This window comes from Streptopelia decaocto (assembly GCF_964273445.1).
Source record: "Streptopelia decaocto genome assembly, chromosome: 5".
NCBI lineage: Eukaryota > Metazoa > Chordata > Aves > Columbiformes > Columbidae > Streptopelia > Streptopelia decaocto.
In genome coordinates, this window is record NC_138659.1 from 47,904,659 (window position 1) to 47,925,128 (window position 20,470).

The 20,470-nt window shown below is 35.2% G+C and overlaps 1 protein-coding gene across 7 annotated transcripts in view; it reads left to right on the top strand.

Moving 5' to 3' along the window:
* KCNMA1 (potassium calcium-activated channel subfamily M alpha 1) overlaps positions 1 to 20,470 on the top strand; it is a 474,521-nt gene that overhangs the window by 329,349 nt on the left and 124,702 nt on the right. For all 7 annotated transcript variants that reach the window (XM_082054432.1, XM_082054433.1, XM_082054435.1 and 4 more), the window contains 3 exons: positions 185 to 340; positions 14,032 to 14,141; positions 18,578 to 18,646. In XM_082054432.1, the coding sequence (XP_081910558.1) occupies positions 185 to 340; positions 14,032 to 14,141; positions 18,578 to 18,646 (335 nt within the window). The remainder of the gene's footprint in view (positions 1 to 184; positions 341 to 14,031; positions 14,142 to 18,577; positions 18,647 to 20,470) is intronic.

Sequence of the window (20,470 nt, forward strand, 5' to 3'; positions counted from 1 at the left end):
TTGGAACATTTCTTAGCATAGACTTAAAAGCCCTAAAATACTTGGAGTGCTTCTGCTAACTTAGAAGAAGTCAAGCCAGTAACAAAGAAAATTGTTCTCTGCCATCTCCTTCAATACTGTACTGTATTTGAGGAAGTATTTCTGGTTCTTCACCAGTGTCTTTATTTGTCTGTTTGTTTTCCAGGCTCACCTGCTAAATATCCCAAGCTGGAACTGGAAAGAAGGCGATGATGCAATCTGTCTTGCTGAGCTCAAGCTGGGTTTCATAGCCCAGAGCTGCCTGGCACCGGGCCTTTCGACAATGTTAGCCAACCTCTTCTCTATGAGATCGTTCATAAAGGTAGTATCTTGTGTCATTAGAATGTATGAGTCCACAATTCAGTTTGTCAGAGTGCTGAATAGAAAACATGGCTCAAATATGAAACAGATAGGAACACATTAGTGGATTTTTTAAGAAAAAAAAAAAAAACCCAGTGCACACTTACATACAAAAGTTCTCTGCTGCAAATTGGGCAATGAGCCGGGTTATGTCAAGTTATGTTTTTATTTTTATTCAGCAAGTGTTTGGCCTTTAAATGATTGTTCCTAAGCATCACTTATTTCTTGGGAGATATTTCTGGTGTTTTGTGTTTTGCTTTGTTTTAGATAAAATACATGTTTACCTTTGAGAACAGCCCCCACTGCTAAACAAAAATAAGATTTATATATATACCATATAGCAACAAAATGTCCAGGAAAAAGGACTGATCATTTTGGTCTTTTACATCAAGTGGCTAGTGGACCTCTGACTGTGAGAGTAAAAACGTGTTGGAACTGAAGCCTGGACTTCCTACTACATCATTTGTGTAGTTATTTCTCCTCAAAGAGCTTTTCTTGACTTACACGGCAAAATTTTAACCCAGTTATTCCTACACTTCTAGTGGCAGCTGTACTAGTTCACTGGATCAGGGCCTTGATTGAAGCAATCTGTGCTTCTTTCCTTGTGCCTTTCTGGAACACTGATTCCAAACATAAAGGGTGGTTGGTTTCCAGTGCCGTGAGTATTGTTAATGGGATGGGAGACATGGACCACTTCAAGTCCATCCTGCAAGTAAGAAGAAAAAAAATAAAAAAAGGGAGCCTAATATCCTCAGGTGACAAAGCCAGTACTCTTCAGTGCAGGGTAATGGGTCTTTATTTCTTTTGATGTCCTGAAATTCTTATTAAGTCATCCTTTGGAAACCTCCAAAATAATTGGAGACAACAAACTCCTGTGTGTCAAGAATATTCCAGACTATCATAAATAGTCAAAAAAGCGTGCCAGTATTCAAAATGGAAACAAGCCTGGGCTCAGTACTTTACTGTGTGCAGTGAAAATGTTGGCATCTTTACTCATGTTCTTAAAAAAAAAAAAAAAAAAAAGCTGTTTTCTTCAGTAATGCCAAACTTGGGAACTGTCTATGACTTATCAGCATATGGTCACTTTGATATTAATCCTTTCTACTTATATCCCAAAAGAAAACTATTTCTCTTATGAACTTCAGTTCTCTTGCTGGGCATTTTGGTCTGCCTCACTCTTGTCTGGTGCAGTAACCCAGGAGTCTCAAACATTTTTAACAGTCACACTAATGTGTCTAAATTACTGAGGCAACCTATTGTATGAACTTACTCTCGGAATCACAAGTAGGCCTAAAATATTTGCTCAGCTTCTGTCTTTCCAAAAATCAGAGGGGATCAGTTTTCTCTCAGGGAGATCCAAAGGTATGGGTATATTCAGTCTTCACGCAAGTTGTTTTAATACTGAATATAAACTTGCAGCGAGAAAACTGCGAGATTCAGAAAGTGGTAAAGTATACAGATACCTGACTGTTGGAGGACTGTACTAGAGAGAGACACATTTATGGCCTGGATTTGTAGTTAAATCATTTAGACAAGTGAAAAGCTGTAAATGTAAAGGTACAAGCTTTCCAGGAAATATATCTAGCCACTTATGCCATCATCTCACCCACCTTCAGTCCCATTTTCTAAGATATTCTTATAATAATTTCAATACAGTGACAGATTGGACTATCTCACTGATGAACAGAAGGCTCAGCTTTGCAAGGCAGTACTCAGATTACATCTGAGTATTTCTATATACACTGAGTGACCATAAAAATAGCAATGATTTTGATTTGGAGGAACATATTAATGTCAGTTTTCTCTTGGATCTGTGATTAGATACAGTTAGAGACAGAACAGGATGCAGGCATAACTTAACTTGTGTTACTTCAGATGTCATCTTCAGATGATACTGAGAGAAAAAATACCATCAAATAGTAGAGAATGCAAGACTGTTAATACTGCTTAAAAGGATGCCTGCTACTTAGTTAAGGATGAATTGTCCAGGCAAGTAAAATGCATATCGTCATTTCCAAATATCTCTGAGTATATTTAAGTCTAAAGCTAAAAAATGTACAAGAACAGAGACATATTTCTTCGAGAGAATCCAACTCAGTTGGCAACAACAAAAGTTTTATTTTTTTATTGTAGCTCAAAGAATGTTATTTCTTCAAGGTGTCTTACTCTTAAAACTCTATTTGAAAGAGAAAACCATTACTGGCTATGAATCAACAATGCATTGTAGGAGAGCAGCTACATTGACTGAAATTGTTAAAGAGGATTCTATTGAAAAGAAATATGTCCATTCCCTAAAAGAACTTCCACCCCTTTTCACTTAGAGCACTGAATTTAAGCACTGTTAGGCCTTCATAAATTCCTTGGGTAAATGTTGGTGGTGGAGTCTCCCACAAGTTGGGAGATCGCCAGGAATATGTACTGAAACTTCTGTATTTTTTAAAGAAAGCTTGGAATGTGTGTTCCTCCTCCTTCATAATGTAATTAGAAAGTGATTTAATGTGCCATAAATGTTTGGTCAGTCAAACACAAACGAACATGATCGATGGTGACTTTGCACACATTTAACTCATTATGTGTTACTCTACAGCAAAATGATTTGTGTAAACAATGTGCCCAGTATTAGAGGTAAAACAAACGAAGAAACCTCAAAATACTGTATTTGTTCCTAAATATTTTCCTTTTGGTTTTAGCAATGTATTCTCATATGGAATCTTTTATATTCTCTTTGGCACCAAACTGAATAAAAATAAAATCAGCTCAAAAAGATTAAGGTTCTGTAAACACTTAAAGAAAGAAAGATATATTACTCAGCAAATGATATGTTAAGAAAAAAAAAAACAACCCCAAACTGCAACTTTACACCTGAAAACTGTATTTCAATGGTCCATTTCTTTTATAGCGCACAATGTTATCTTTGGTGTATTAATACAGGAACTGGGACCCTTTATTACTTGCATAGCCTCAGAAAAAGGTGGAAATACTATGCTGTACCACAATTTTTGTGCTGTTTAGATTAGAAAATATATACCAGAAGTCTACCCATATGAAAAACATTGCAAAGAGTAAGTAAATAGAAGAAAAGGCAGAGATGGCCAAATTCTGTTCCTTTATACAGCCATGCAAGCCAATATGAGTTAGCATTGTTGCATACATTAATAAAAATTGGAATGTGGTTCTTGAGTGTAACACATGTCCACAAACAAATTAGTTTTGTCTTTGCTCTGTTGGTAACATGTACACCTCATTCCAGATCTGAAAATTTATCTAGAGCAGTCTTAATTCTCCCCTAAGCTATTTTGAGAGCAGGAACGTTCTGTGGGCTCTTTTGGCAGCTGTTGCTCACACCCCCACATAAGCAGTGCCCCCTTCTCCCAGTACATTCCTTTCTAGTCCGGGCTGAAAGACATAATAAAGCCGCCCAGATTTACATCTGTCAGGTGCTTACCTACACTGATGGAACACATCAACTCTTTATTTTTGGCCACCTAGGCAGCCTTGGCTATTTTTAAGTGTGATATGTGCAGTAATTTATTGAAATGAAGGAGAAAGGGATCTGGGGGTGTTGATTGACCACCGGCCAAACATGAGCCAGCAGTGTGCCCAGGTGGCCAAAAAGGCCAGCAGCATCCTGGCTTGTATCAGGAATAGTGTGGCCAGCAGAACTAGAGATGTGATTATCCCACTGTACTCGGCACTGGAGAGGCCACACCTTGAATCCTGTGTTCAGTTTTGGGCCCCTCATCATAAGAAGGGCATTGAGGTACTAGAGAGAGTGCAGAGGAGGGTGATGAAGCTGGTGAGGGGCCTGGAGAACAAGTCTTATAGGGAGTGGCTGAGGGAGCTGGGGCTGTTTAGCCTGGAGAAAAGGAGGCTGATGGGAGACCTTATTGCTGTCTACAACTACCTGAAAGGAGGTTGTAGCATCGAAGGTGTTGGTGTCTTGTCTCAAGTAGCAAGTAATAGATAGGCCTCAAGTTGTGCCAGGGGATTATTGGATATTAGGAAAAAAATCTTCACAGAAAGATTGTCAGGCATTGGAATAGGCTGCCAAGGGAAGTGGTGGAGTCACCATCTCTGGAGGTGTTTAAAAGGCATATTGACAAGGTTCTTAGGGACATGGTTTAGTGCTACAGTTAGATTATGGTTGGACTCAATGATCCTGAGGGTCTCTTCCAACTGAAATGATTCTACGATTCTAACTTTAAAAGGGGAATGGGGAGGAAATGCAACTTCTCAATTTATTGTGAAGTTTTTTTGGAGGCTGCATAATAAAATGGTTACTTGATCCTCATTACAGGATTTAGACCAAATATTAATGTAGCCTGTTCACAAAGACATTTATTCTCTAAAAGGTCTGTCTGAATATTAAGATTTTTAATCACTGAGTCAAGTAATTAAAAACTGCTGTGGTTGAAAACCGTTTGCTATTTACAAATAGTATCAGTCCTTGTGATAAGAGTGATGATCCTTGTGGTCCCTTCCAACCTGGTAGTCTATGATTTTATATGATTCTTGGATGGAAGTCTACCATGGAGTGCATTTTTCAGTCAATCATTTGAATAGATCAACACCAATCTATCTTTTCCATTATGACTGAATATAAATATTACTGTGTTTTGTAAATTTGAAAGTATTAAAAGTAGGGCCTGTGTGCCTTTGAGTTCAAACTCATCAAGGCCAGCATCTAAAGAATTAGGTGTCATAATATTTCAAGAATACTGTCTCTGCTTTGACCTATGGAACAATGAAAAAGTGCATGTATCTCTCATTTGAAATTAGAGCTAATCTTAATTAGCATATTTGATGTTTTATAAAAGACACTTTTTTCATGCCAATTTTAAAAATAATTCTTGCATACAGAAGGAATTGTGGAAATAGTTGGCTGGGGTGGTAAACTTTTTATGCTACTAGGCATACTTGTTAGTTTTGATTTAAGCAGACAGTGGAATTGAGTAAAGAGGTAGTTGATAGTTTAGAATACTTAAGGAAATTCAATTATAAGACTGTAAGTCTAAGAAGCTTCACTCTTTGCTAGGAATGTATGAACTGCTTTCAGCCAAGTACTTATCTGTCAGATTTCGATATCTATATCTAAAGACATAATAAAAACAAGACATTCACACAAGTAATTTTGGTGGACTGAAAGGGCATGGTAGGTGAATATGAAGAAATGTTTAAAATACATTGGTTTCTATGTACAACTTATTTTCAACTAGCAAGCAAGAATATTCTATGTGTACTTTCCTTTTATTTTCATCTATGTTATTAGGAGAAAGAAACAACCAACCAAACAACAACCAAAAAAATAAGGCTGTGGAGAAAGGAATTGTAAAATTAAATGTCAGGAAATCCTGGAAGCCTTCTGGGCATAGGGGGAGGCAGGAGTCCTTGTGTTAGATGTAAGCTGATGAAAACAGCTTGGAAAGGGCTCAAGGAAATTTCCTCAGGGAAGATGTTATTTTCTAGGCAGTTTTTGTAAACCATTTCTTTACATGGTGTTCTGGGCATCTTGGAAGAGAAAATTTTATATGTACTTTAGACACTAAATAGGTAACAACTTCCATGTTGGTTACACAACACTTTATTTCATTTTTTTATAGGAACTGTATAATTTTGGGAAGATATTTCAGAAATTCTGAATTGCATGCACTTAGATAAGTACTGCATACTGGGATACATATGCTGAACAAAGAGAAGGCCGTTAGAGTTAAGCAAGATCACTTAATGAACTAAAATATTCAAGTGCTGTTCTGGAAACATAATGAATAGAATTAACTTATTAATTTACTGTACTTTATTATTATTATAATTCAGTTAGGTAGGGTTGTTTATCAAAGTAAAAAAGTGTCTAAAATATCAAATAGATGGTCTTCTTCCAGACATCTGAAGTTATTCTCAAAGGCTTTGAACTATTTTATGCTCTTTTGTTGGTGGTGATGAACTCAGCTTATTCAGTGTTAGGGAGCAGACTTTACAGCTGCTTTCATTGTGCTATGAAGAATTTTCATTCTGTCACTTCTTTACTATTTATAAAGACACCCGACCATCCTCTCCCTCTTCCCTTGCAAAATGCAATAAAAGAACCTAGGTCATACTACAATTCTAGAACTAGTTCTCTGTCTTGATAGTGAGACTTAGATCTTGACAGCAGATTATACAGCCTTATGGGGTTCAGATATACTCAAATCTCTTTCATGTAACTATTTACATCATTACACTGAGAAGCAAATGGTATGAATAAGATAGATCAGTTAGGACTAGAGAGGTCCTGATATTATACTGCCAGGGGGTAAGACTGGGTGTATTAAGGATTTAGTATTTTTCCTGAAAATACTAATGGTTGTGCTTGCAAGATGCACATCATTTTTTCACCTCTGTGTCATCATGTCTGATCACTAGGAAATGACTGTATTATGTAAATATATTTGCTGATAACAATATTGTATCTATATATAGATAGAGGAAAGCAGAGGAGCATTGTGACTTAAAAAAAAATGCAGACGAAAATTAGATTTCTTCTCCTGGGACATACTGTGTCATTTTCCAGTTATTCTTCATATAAGCTATTGCATCAGTGTGTAATTTGTTTTATGACCATCCAGGAGACAAAACTGCAGTGCAGCATAGTCAGGGGAAGATAATCATGTGCTTACAGTACTAGAGAGGAACTTGGGAGATATAGATACATTTAGTCTTTTTGTGGTATCAGCTTGAAGACTGTTAGTTATTTAACTTCAGGGATGAAAATAACAGAATGACCTGCAAAGCCTTCTCCTTAGGGTGATACAGGAAAACATCTTTCATAAAGACAGATGCTCTTTTTCTGTAAGGGAAAGTGTGCAGAAGTTCTTTTCACTGTATGGTGATGTGCTTGAGGTGTACAATATTTGATGAGTAAAGAAGGAGGTCCAAATGAAAAAAGGTGAATAGAGTTGTCCTTGATCAACTGTTGTGTCTTCATTCAGCAGTTATACCTTATGTAAGATCTGTGGAGGCCTCTGTATGAGGCTAAATTAAAATGGGAATAACATGGAAGAAATGAGAACAGGGAAAAGGGAAAAGAATAAATGATAGCAGCACCAAATAATATCAAGGGGTTTTGTTGCTTATTTTTCCTACACTGAAGTGGTTCACTGTAATTGTGTTTGTGTACTTCATGCCTTCCAGCATTCTCATGTTGCACCTCACTGCGGTTTTCTGCTGCATTCTATTCTATTATAAATATTGGGTGACATTAACTTCTGCTTTGATTGATCTGCCAGCAAAGACACATCTCCTCATTCCAAAGCAGTATTTTACCACTTAATTATTCACAATTTTGATTACCTAGCAAGCATTTTCCAGTACATAATAAAGGTTTTATCTTGGAATGGCATGCCCCATCCCTAGAAGTGTTCATGGTCACGTTGGATGAAGCTTTGAGCAACCTGATCTAGTGGAAGATGTCCCTGCCCATGGCAGGAGGGTTGGAATTAGATCTTTAAGGATTCCTTCCAACTCAAACCATTCTGTGATTCTATAATCTGAGTTCCTAACTTCTCAAGCTGGCAGTTTATCCACAGAGGTTTTGATGAACCAGAGGTAAAGTGTGCTGTCAGTCTCTGATATCAGAACTAAACTAGCACATTTGGGTTCCTGGAATCCACAATGCTTAGTAAAGGTAGATTTATGCTTTCTGATGGAATATGTTTAACTAACAAGAAAATCTTTACCTCAGAAAAGTTTTCACAGAAATGAAATCTATTCTTTATGTCTCAAAGGTGTTAGTCCATACTAAACAAAAGTACAAAATACAAGTATCCAGATTCTGCTGTCAGGACCTGAAATACTATAGACCAGAAATTATTTGCAGTAACAAAATTAATTTATAACTGTAGAATTGAAACTATTGTAGGTTTTTCTTTGTTTTTCAACTTTGCAAGCACAACAAAATTTTCACGCCAAAATCAAGGTATAAATTCCACAACCAGATAAATAACTTCCATAGTTTTACTGAATAACATTTGTGGTAAGTTTGATTAGTCACATCTTGAACCAAACTCACCCCAAATTCAGCTCTCTTTTTATTTCTATAAAGTTTACATAACATTTAAATATTCCTCATTGTTTTAGGCAACTGACCTGTGAAATATCCATTTTGTAAGTGAATATGGGAAAGATTTTTTTATCTCTACATTAACAGTTAGGCTTTGGCAACTTACTCTTAATGTGTAGTTAAGTATCAGTAGGTCCAGAGGTGGACTGGATGACAATCACTCAACTTATGATTAAGTATTTTAAAGGAAAGTAAATGCGCATTTTGAAGAATCAGATTGGTTTAGGGATTCAGTTTTTGAGGTTAACTGCAGCAGCAGACTTTAAAATACCATTAAAAGGCTTAAGTTAGTCAAGAACACAGTGAGTCCTAAACAATTATTCTCAGTTTAAGGATTTTCGAAATTAGTACCTTACTGACATGGTTTTGGGGAGAAACTGTTTGTGTTTATCTGTGGAAACTTACTCTACTAAAACTCAGGGTAACTTACAAGACCCAAAGAATTAAGAAAGCAGTACTGAACACTGTAGGTTCTTCATAATTGTTTTATTCTAGCAGATCAGCAGGTATTGCTTCTCAAAAAATATCAGGCAGGTAACCATCTCTCTCTTTGAAATTACAGGGAAAACATCATTGTTCAAGTGGATATAAAATACAAAGAACATCTTTAGTCCCTTATATCTTATAATAACATTTTATAGCATCCCAAATATCAGCAATTCTTTAAATCCATTAATCAATATTTGATGGTATCCGAACAGAACATATCTTAAACATTCAAATCACTTCATGAAGGTTAATTTAACAGTAACTGGTATCTATGAAACTTGCTTACTGAGTTCTGAATTACTTAGGTTTTTTCCAATCCTTTCTTGGTCCTTGACTAAGGCTGACCACTTAACTATAGGTCTGATCTGCAGTTCCTTCCTCCAAAGCAAAACCATTTGCCTAAAGAAAGAAAATAAGGGAATAAAGTAGAAAGGAGAAATCAGTAATGTACTGGTATATTTTTTCCAACCCCAGGTGCTGTCAATCTAAGAAAAAGCCACAAAATAGGCCGTAAATTAAAAACATGTCCTTGCTATCATTACTCTTACTTTACCAAGCCTGCAATTTATCTGTTTTCTGTACATAAAGAGTTGCTGATTAGCAACATTTGCAAACTTCACATAAATAAATAAAAAGATTATAAAAAATGTGATATGACTTTGTATGTGGTGGAGAATAACACAATGCAAATCCCTTTTAGCACCCCACATGGTCTCTGAATGGTGAAACCATTTCTATGGAAGAAATTTCTCTTGATTGTTTGCAGCCCACTTGTCAGGGAGTATACGATTTGGAACATCTCCACATCACAATTTATTCTTGCAGTTGTTTCCTTCTCCAGACCTAGAGCAACTGGTTACCTGACATTCTCTCAACAGGAGAAGAACCCTTCTGTTCTTTAGAACATTCTGTTGAAAGAGTACCTTTTGACTAGTTTAACATGGGGAAAAAATGGTGAATACCAAATGAGTTACTCAGCCTGTAAGACAGAAAATGCAGACTTATATAAAATACTATACAAGGCCTTTCAAAGTAGCTGTAGAATTCATATTTTTTTAGTATTAGAAAATTTTTGGTCTAAGAGATGTTTGTGTCATACCAAATTCCAATTGAATTGATATTATAGTCTAAAATAATATATAATAATATAATAGAAAATTATTATTTAGTAATGTAACATAACACTATAATACATTTTCTTTCATAATATAATATTATAACATAATAATGATATAACATGACATTTATTTTGATTTATATTTTTTGAACTTAAAGCCTTGTATCAAAACATTGTTGTTTCTGCTTTGGTGTTATTCAGAAAATGTTCCTAAGCATGTCAGGATCAGTAAAGAAGGTTCAAGTGGTTTGAAAAGGCTGTGGATCAGGCTGTTAGAGAGAAGAGGTGCTTTTAAGTTGTAAAAGAGTTTGAAAATCTTCAGCATTATTATGATTATAGCATTTCAATACAAGCTATGTGTGCACATGGTGTGAAAATGCTTCTTTAAGTTAGACAATTAACAGAGCTTTAGCTCTTATATATGCTGCTGTGATATTGTACTCCTGACATGGGCTTCTGCAACTGTAGAGGCTCAGCTGTAATTCTCCTTCTGAAGCTTTTTAGTGTGGCTGTTGCTTTATGTCCTGTCAATGTATAGTATAAACTCAGTTTTACTCATTGTGCTTAGTATGTATGCCAGTAATGCATCTCTCATGAAATGTTAGAGAAGAGGCAGAGACTTATGGAACTGCAGGCAGGGGAAGTGACTATGAAGGCAGCTCTCCAAAAAAGGAAAGAAAAGGAGTAGGAAGAGCAACATCACTGCATTTCTATAGAATTCTTATTTTATGGGGTTTTGTAAGCTTCATGATTTGGAACTTGAGTAAGAATATGGAATACAGAAATATAACTTCAAACTTTTAGAAAATATTAAGTTTCTAATAAAAATGTGTAAGAAGGAACAAGAAAAATCTTTTCTAGACTCTTGGGGAATAAATGCGACTATATAACTATTATAGCTTTTGTTTTTAAAATGTAGTTTACTTTTACAGCTTGCGCTGTATACATTTTATTTCATAAAACATATAATATTTTAATAGTTCCTAAAGATGTAATTTTAAATTAAAAATATCAATTAGTTAGCCTAAAAGTTTTGTTAAACACTTAACATTTTCATCTGATTATACCTTGTTTAGAAGCATAATTTAGAGTAGAATAATAATAAGTACAACTAATGAAACAACCATCTAAACAAACCAGTTAAAGGCAAAATAGAATTATATGCAGAAAAAAGTCTTGAATGACATCTATGTAGGCATGAGTTCATTTATAAATTTAGGAGGTAGAAAGCCAGTTGCTGGTTACATTATAAATACATACAGTATGTTGTTGGCCGCAGACCTGAGCTGTCTGGTGGTTAGAGGATGTGCTTTATTTTTTCACATCTTAAATTTTCATCCCTTTTATCCTTTTCAATTTACATGTTGAGATTTCCTTTAAGCCTTGTATGTTGTGCAAGAACTTGTTGCTTTAATGCTATTTTAAAACAGCTGTAGTCTGGCACAAGAGACAAAGATAAATTGTTGGTTAAAGGTGCTTTTTTCAATTTGATTTGTTGCTGAATAGCTGAAAAATTAATTTGGATACATTTACCCAAGTCACTTTCTTCCCTTGTATTAATTTATTTTCTTGAATACTGACAGAAATGTACATTTATATTGCTCTTTGGAATATTTGTTCATAAAAAACCTCACACTCTTACTAACCATACTATAATGCTTTTACCATAAAGAATATACATGTTTTGCTGCCATGAGCTATTTCATACCTTTGAAATCATTGACAGGGTATTATCCAAGGCTTTTGACATCATAGGCGGTAATGCAGCTGTACAAAATTTTAAAGCAGTAGTAAGCTGTTTGTCTTATTGAACTTAATTATTTGATAAGAGTTTCTGAAATACTGAGAGTTCTTTATGCAGTGGGGAAATAAATTCTGGTTCATACTTAACTGGTTGCTATTACACTGGCTCTGGGACTCTAGACAAGAAACATCAGCAGTGGAGATTAAGGCACTTGATCCTTCCCTGCAGTAATTTATGAGGATGGATGTTCCTGAAGCATCCTTTTTGTCACTCTCTTGGCCTGTCTACAGCTCTTTTTCCTGAAGGATTAGTATCTTCATGTCTTTACACAAGGTAGACTGAGTTTTGGTAAAAGCTGGGTATATCAGAAAAGGAATGATTATGAAATGTTTAAGATATATGTAGTTAACCAAGTCCTCCTCAAATCAGTCAGTATTTGGTACTTCAGCCTTTCAGGTAGCTTTGTAATTCTCTACCAATAGTTTAAAACAAAATGAAAACAAAAACTAACCCAATTTTCCCTATGTCAATTTTTTGGCCTTCACATATAAACTCAATGTTGTTTCACTTCCTGCCTGTAAGATGAAGAGTATAACGGGGCTACCTAAACAGTGGAGCTACAAGTTTTTACTTGTCTTTACTTGTTTCCTATTTAGTATCTAATTGTATAGACTCTGGTTAATGAAAATGTGGTAATGTAAAGAAAACAAATATATCACATTATTTTTGCTAGTCTGAGGTAATTGACACGTTTCTCTCTAATTTTATATATACTGTACTGTCATACCTACATTTTTGGCACTGTATATGATTCTTGCAAATATTAATTTCTCTGTTCACACAATTTATATATCCTGTTTCCCTGAAAATAAGCCCTAGCATGATTTTTCAGGATTTTAGAGGATGCTTGAAATGTAAACCTTACTCCAAAAATAAGCCCTAGTTACAGTTCATAAAAAAGTCAATTTAAATACTGTCCAGGCAGCTCTACAAGTAAAAAAGTAATAAGATTTGGAGCAAAAATTAGTATAAAACACTGTCTTATTTTCAGGGAAACAGGGTAGCACACTTAGTGAATAAAATCAAAGAGATAATTACATGTAGGAATGTCCCATCCCGATTGAAATTTTTGCTGTTTTTTAATGTGATGTAATAAATAGGGAAACAACTGTTTGGTGTGAAGTCCTACATATTTCAAGCTGCATGTTTGTTGTGGTTTCCCTAGTTTGCCTAGGAGGGTCTCACTGGGAATGAAAGTCAGATTTCAAACAAACTTTGGATGAGGGCACAAACTACAGTATGGAGAACTGGGATTTCAACAGTGAACAGCTTCAGCATGTGGCGTATTTCCAATCACATCAGCTAGCTTTGCATTTGCTCTTCTGAATTATAGTGCTATTCCTGCTGATGGATACTAAGCAGCTTGATCCAGTTACTTTCATACAGGTGTTTGATGCTAATTGAAAGACCTTATAGAGTGTCTGAGACAAAAGCTTTATAGTTATGACATAGCATCCACAGACCTCAAGGCAGCAGCTGCAAGATACGTGGGATCATGGGATTGCTTTTACATCTCAAGTATCATTAGAAAGTTCTGCTTAGGCAAATATATTGAGCTTTTGATCTTAGTCCTGTAGTATCTCTGACTTCATACCTTCAACAAGAAAATATCTCTGAATTTAGCAGTAAAAGTTTTCTCCAGTTGTTGTTTAAAGCACTGATGACCATTGAATAAATGGTTTCAATATATGTTTCTCATATTTCCTTGTCAGTTATAGATGCAGAGAAGAAAAAAACAAGTTTTAAATAATTAATTTTGACTGCTAATCAGTTTCTAAACAAGGTGAAAATAACTGAAATGTTATTAGTCTCAAAGAACAATATAACATAAGCATTTGACTTGAGAATTTTCAAAAAGAGAAAACTGAGAAACTTTTTTTCCTCAGGCTGTCTACAAACTTATATCACCTCATGCTGAGTATGCTTGCCAAGAATTGAGTGAATTATTTTTACATAGGATCCTTGATTGACTGACTATGTGGACTCTTTATTTTTGGCATTCCAGGAAATCCTGTAAAAATAAGCAATATTAATTGCCATAATAGTCTACTGACTTATTTGTTAAAATTTGATTCATGTTTAAGCAGTTGTTTGTAAATTTTAAAGAAAACTTTTGGTTTTACTCAGACCTCTGTTTCTTTGTTTTAGATTGAAGAGGATACGTGGCAGAAATACTACCTGGAAGGAGTTGCAAATGAAATGTATACAGAGTATCTGTCTAGTGCCTTTGTGGGTTTGTCCTTCCCTGCAGTTTGTGAGTAAGTAGAAGTACATATTAATATGCTTAAGTATTTGCCTTCTCTCAAGTGAAATCTAGGGTTTCTGCAGGAGATGTTTTGACTCTGCTACAGTCCTAATGTTGCTACATCAGATGGAATCCAATAAAGTAAACATTAAAGCAACCACTGCATGGAAGTATTCCAAACATTGTAATGCCTGTTTTCAGAAGAGATTTGGAATTAAGTGATTGTAAATGAAAGCATAAATGTTTTCAGTGTTGAACAAATTAATAAGTAATCCATTTAAATTGAATCATTTACTCATAAATGCTGTCTTATTGTTTCTTCAGATTCCCATTCTTTGAATAGTGATTGTCAGCATCACTGTCTTGGCTTATGTCCCTTTCCAAGGAAACAATTCATTAATTGAAAAAGATGTAGTGGAGTCACATAAGTAGTGTGACACCCAGAGCTCTGTAGAGCCGATTGCAAATCAATTTTAACAAGTGAAATATGTCAGAAAAAAGATGTCTATTCTGTAATGAAAAAGGAGTATTTGAAGCATGTACTATTGTTATGTTTTAAGGCGAGGCGGCAATAAACCGTGGCAGACGCTCTCTGTTATCCCCTTTACTTCCCGCCACCCCTTCCTTTAGATCAGAAAGATTATAAGAAAGGTAAGGGGAAAGGAAGAGAGACTTAGACTTCAAGTTGGAGAGTTTTAAGGGGTTTTACTAATGCTACTAATAAATAGAGAATATATATATATATAAAATATGCAAAACCAATCTCAAATGCTCGATGTGGAGTTGGTGTCACTCCAGCAGTGGCGGAGCTGGATGTACGGAGCTGGTGGCTCCAGCAGGTGCAGCTCAGGCCCCCTGGAAGTCATGGGCGGGACTTCACAGCAAACCAGAACCTGGTTGCAGGGACGCAGAGCCTGAGGCCTGTGGATCACAGGCAGACAGACAGGGTCCTGTCTAGATGCTGGCCATGGTCGAAGAGAGTGTGACCCTCGTGATCACCCTCTTATATAGGGGGTACGATGATTATGGGATGGAATACTTCTGTTGGTCAGTTCTAGTCACCTGTTCCATTCACCCCTCCTCAAACACGCCCCTCTCACAACAGAACGTGGGAAAACTTATCAGTCTTTTCTTAGCTACCATAGTAATAAATCTAAACATGAGCTTCTTCAGCATTCCGTTGGTCTCTTATCAGCATCGAGTACAGCATCCTGGGAAAAATATGCAGGCTAAAACTCAGAAAAGTACAGCCACCTAGAAGAACTTAGCTGAAAGAAAAATCACTAAAAGAGAACTGGTCTTGTTTTTAACAAACCCAGGACAACTATATAACCATAGCATAAGCCATGCTACAGATTTATTTCTAGAGACTGAAAATTCTTATATTTGCCCTAGAATAATTCTCTTAATGGGAGATTTGTATGCACAATACTGTGGCTACAAACATAGTCAGGATAGTTTAACACTATAATAGCCATATCTCCTCTTCTTTTGGCATTGTTCTTCATTACAGCCCTACCAAAAGGTACCAAAGGCTGTGGACAGCTTTTGCTGGGCACTGTTGAAATGCTTAAAAAGAAACAGACCCTGCTCTGATGAGTTCGATATCTAACTAGATAAAATAGAAAATCTTCTGCAAACTCCATTTTTAGAGGAGGAAATCGAGGAAGAAGATATCATCTCGTATGTAAAGGAGAATGATTTTGCTTTAATTCCTCTTCTCCCACTTCTGATTTTTACAGTAGCATAAACACAGGTTATGGCATAAGAATGAGGGAGAAACAACTGTCAGACAAATGTTATCCATTTAAAAGTCTGTCTTTTTCTGCGATGTAGCTATGACAGAGCCCAGTTTTCAATTTGCTAATGTAATAACAGTGCTAATAAAAATGGAGAGGCTCACAACCCCTCCCTCCACTCGTTAACCAGACTGTTACTAGGTTATGGAGGGAAAATGTTTATTACTATAAATAAAAATTTTTGCCTGAATATCCTGAAATAGAAAATCTCATAAGGTATTCTAGAAATGTGTGTTATATTGAGAATGAAAGATAATTTGTGCTTCTTACACTGACTACAATAATGAAAACTATATCTCCACACCAAACTGTTGTCAGAGTGGAGTTTCTATAGAAGGTCTTAGAAACATGTGGCTGAGACTGCATTTGACAGCTGACATACATGTAACTGTGCTGGTAGAGCTGAGACAAAATAATCATAAAGAAAGGGCATTTATTGAGATGTAGAAACATGTCTGAACTTCGGAGCTCTCCTCAAACATTTGATTATCTGGAGGCTTAATTAACTTTTTCCTAGTTTAAATTAAAGTAAAAATATTTATCTCAAATTTTCCAGCAGTTTTAATAATTCTATTAAATTCAGGTTAATTAAAACATCTTGAAAATTAAAATGTAATGTTGCATATGAAAGAGTTGGGTGCACAGGTATTTTCATTACTGTAAGAACTGGCCATTCAATTTCCAGAAGAACCAAAGGACAGCAAAAAGTCTGTTGCGTGCATTTGTGAAAGCTTAATGTGATGAACTACCCACAAAATACGCAGACTTTGAGAATAGTTTGGATAACAAGCATAAAGAAAGTGCAGAAACATCTCCTGTTTCAGTGGGGATGAGACACTCAATAGTTTTGAAGAATTTGAAGCTTTCACTGTCAACACCAGGGTGAAGAATTAGACACAAACAGAAGTTATTGTCAGTCCACAAGTTTTATTTATAGCTCTGAATATGTGTGTGTGGACTGCGTGAACATATTCCTACCAATATATTTTCAATGCGTGAATGTAATTCCTATAATTCTGTGCACCTGGATATTGTCGGACCAGGTTTAGATGATGCTGATTGAGTAGGAGACTAACCAAACCATCCTGAACTAGTGCAGTCTGCTAGGGAGCCTTCTAATATTTACTACTGCAAAGCTAACCTTCTTCCAGGTTCTAGGCCCACCATTCTCGACCCAAAGATTTTCCTAGTATGTCTATGGGTTCACACTTGACCTAGCAGTAGAAACAGCATATTTGTCGTGGGGGAATAATTTAGGGTTCTGTTGGTTTGGCTGGGGGCGGTGGCTCAAGTGCATCAGCCACGCTATGGAAGGTGTCCACTTAATACATGTTAAATCAGACCCATTTGCTGTTGGTTCATTTTTTAAGTCACTCATTCAAAAAAAGAAAGAAGAGTGGAATGAATGGAATTTTGGCATTTGAATAGCCCTGTAAGATCTTGATCTCTTAAGGAAAAGAAAAAAAGGTTGTGTCCACAGCCATTAATGAGTAATATTCTACAAAATTATTGCTACAAACTTTGTTAGGTCTTTGTTAAGTGCTTAAAAGACCCATACCAAATGCTCAGCTTCTGCACATGATAGAGCTGATAGCTTATTTTATTTTATTATTTTATTTATTTTCCCACGTCTTACCCTGTTGGAGACAGGAAGCTAATCTTTGTAAACTTCAACCAGAAGATTATTTAAAGACTGGATGGACAAGAACCTTTTCCAGATACTTCACACAATGAGCCTTCGAAGACAAAGTAGCATCATATTAGCATCATATTAGTAGCATCAAAGTAAACAAAGCAAAAGCAAAGAGTTCAAAACTTGTATATGGTATTCAGATACATCAGGGAAATGTTGACTGAAGTACTAAAGTACATTTAAAGCGTTGCCATGCAGGTGCATTAGGTATTGTTTTTATGTAATGCATTTCATCAGTTTCAAATCTCTCTCTGATACATCTATTCATTCCTGACTCTGAGTAAACAAATGAAAAACTGGATTCCTCAGTGTTTTGGCAGTAAGCATGAACAATGTTTTTAATGCACCAAACCTGGCAATGAGTATTGCTTTGTAGCCAGTGATTAATAACTTGCAAAATATGAAATTTGTGTTTAATTTTATTGGTCAGGTGGGATTAGACCGCAAAACATACCTTATCTAGGAAAAAAGCAGGAATAAGATCTTTCTCATTTTAATCAAGTCGAACTACATTTGCACTACAGTTAAATAGTGAGACTTATTTATCCTAATGTTGAATTACATGGCCAAATGCATGTATACCTATTTATGTTACTGCTTAAATATTCCTAAAGATAAGAATGAGATATTGATATCTAATACTAGGCTAGTATTGGTATTTCTTTTTTGGTTTCTCCCTGTTTAGGAAGACACATATATAGATAGATTATCAAATACTAGGAAACCAAGGAAGAGAAGTTAAGTTGCTTTTAAGTTTATTTTTAGGCAATATGTGTTCATTAACTTCAAAATAGAAAATGGAAAAACATTAATATATGTTCTGTGTAAACCTAACTGAAAAAAGTGGGAAAAAATCTTTATATGTGTTCTCAAAGAAAATACCTACCCTGCAGCCATCTCCATAAGTGATGTTGGTTGTGAAAAAGGACTGACTCTTGGTCTCTTCTCTTCTTGCAGACTGGTGTTTGCGAAACTAAAGCTCTTAATGATAGCCATAGAATACAAGTCGGAAAAACGAGAAAGCAGGTATGTCCAATGCCTACAATTTTTGAAGTTTTGGAATGCACTTTCAATAATTTTGCCTGCTTTTTTTTCAGAACGAACATAATTATTCCTATATTTTTTAAACATTTCAGAGTATAATTAGCATCCCATCACATTACACCGTTTCATATAGTGCTGAAAGGCTTTTACTTCTTCTCCATTCTTCTTCTTTAAAAGTATTTAAGTCAGAACATTTAGGAGAAAGTGAGGGGACAGTGATACATATATCCTATCTCCAGAAGAGCGATTCATTTTTACTGAAACAAAAACTTACAATGTGTTTGTTCATAGTCTATCAGTTTTGATTGGAGGTCCAACTTATTTTACTGAAAATGGAAAAGTGGAAAACAGATGTGGTGTATTTATATGGTATCTATTCTGACAAAACTTGCATATATGAATAACATAATAAAATTGGAAAAGATTAGTTTAGCCTTGAAACTAGCAAGTGGTTGACTCCTTTCCTCAACCAAAAATAAAAATGAAAAAAAAAATCATTTTTATTTGTACATATTCACAGACAGGAAAAGAAGTATTTCTTGTTGTTTTTTATACAAAAATTCATAAAAATCTGAGTGAACATTGGAGTCAATCTTTTCCATCAGTGCTTTATATGACATTCCTTTTGTATAAAAAAAATGTTATAAATGTTCTCTGCAACATGTAGAGGAGCTTATAATAAAAATATAATATTACTGACTGTGAGCTGAATTTCATTTTCCTCTGTCAAAAACCATGGTCTGTTCTACTGTAGTAAATCTGGAACAGTACGTATTAGTTCACCTTATTTTTGGCCACTAATTACCTAAAACTTTTGAGGGCAATTGTTCTCTTCACATGGGAACCAAATCTGTCATTTGAGCTCATGCCAAACTTTGAAAGTTTATTTTAGTGTTTATTATTATCTGTTGTCATTTTTCTTTACTAAAAATATCTATAAATGTGGGGCATTTGACATGGAAAATTACAACTGTTTAAAACTGTTTAAAATAGTATTTTCATGCCCTATAGTTGGTTTTGCCAGTTTCTTTCTTATGTTATAAAATGATATGTGAAGAGGAGTATGTGCTCTTGGATATTATTTTTGTCCACATGTGCTGATAAAGAAATGCCCTTTCTTTTTTTTTTTTTTTAAATAACAGATTTTTTCTTAAATGTTTCCAGCTGCCATGGGCTCTTAAAATACTTTTCCATTGAATGAACTCATTCAACGTTAGTTAACATAAAGGAAATTATTATTCTTTTCTCTGTGAACAGTTTGATCTTTTCCTAGAAAAAAGAAAAACACAATAGTAACAGCAGTGGAACTATTTACTAGATTTTGTGTTTCTAATGTTAGAAAATATCTAGTTTCTGTTGGTTCTCCTAAGAATTACTGCTCAACATTAGGTTGTCATTACTTCAGTTGTCATTTACTTACATAAATGCTAATATTACAGTCTTTTTTAGTAATAACAGATAATCCACAGATAAGCATTCTTTGCACTAACTTCAGTGGGAGTTGGATTGAGTTCTTAATCACAAGGTGATGCAGAGGATGCCACAAAAAGTAGCACAATGTGATAAAATCATATATTTCTTTTTACTTAAAGCCATTCAGGTAACAGTTCACAATTAATTAGTTTGGTTGGAAAAAAAAAAAAAGGCCTAAAAATTGCAGGAAACACTACTAACAAAGGGATGTTAAGAGCTTTATTTTGCGAATATGTATGTAACAAAAGGAGAGCATGTAGTCTAGATATTCACATTTTCTTATAACCGTGATCCACAGTGATGTCTCCTGACTTTATTAACCAGTGATAACTT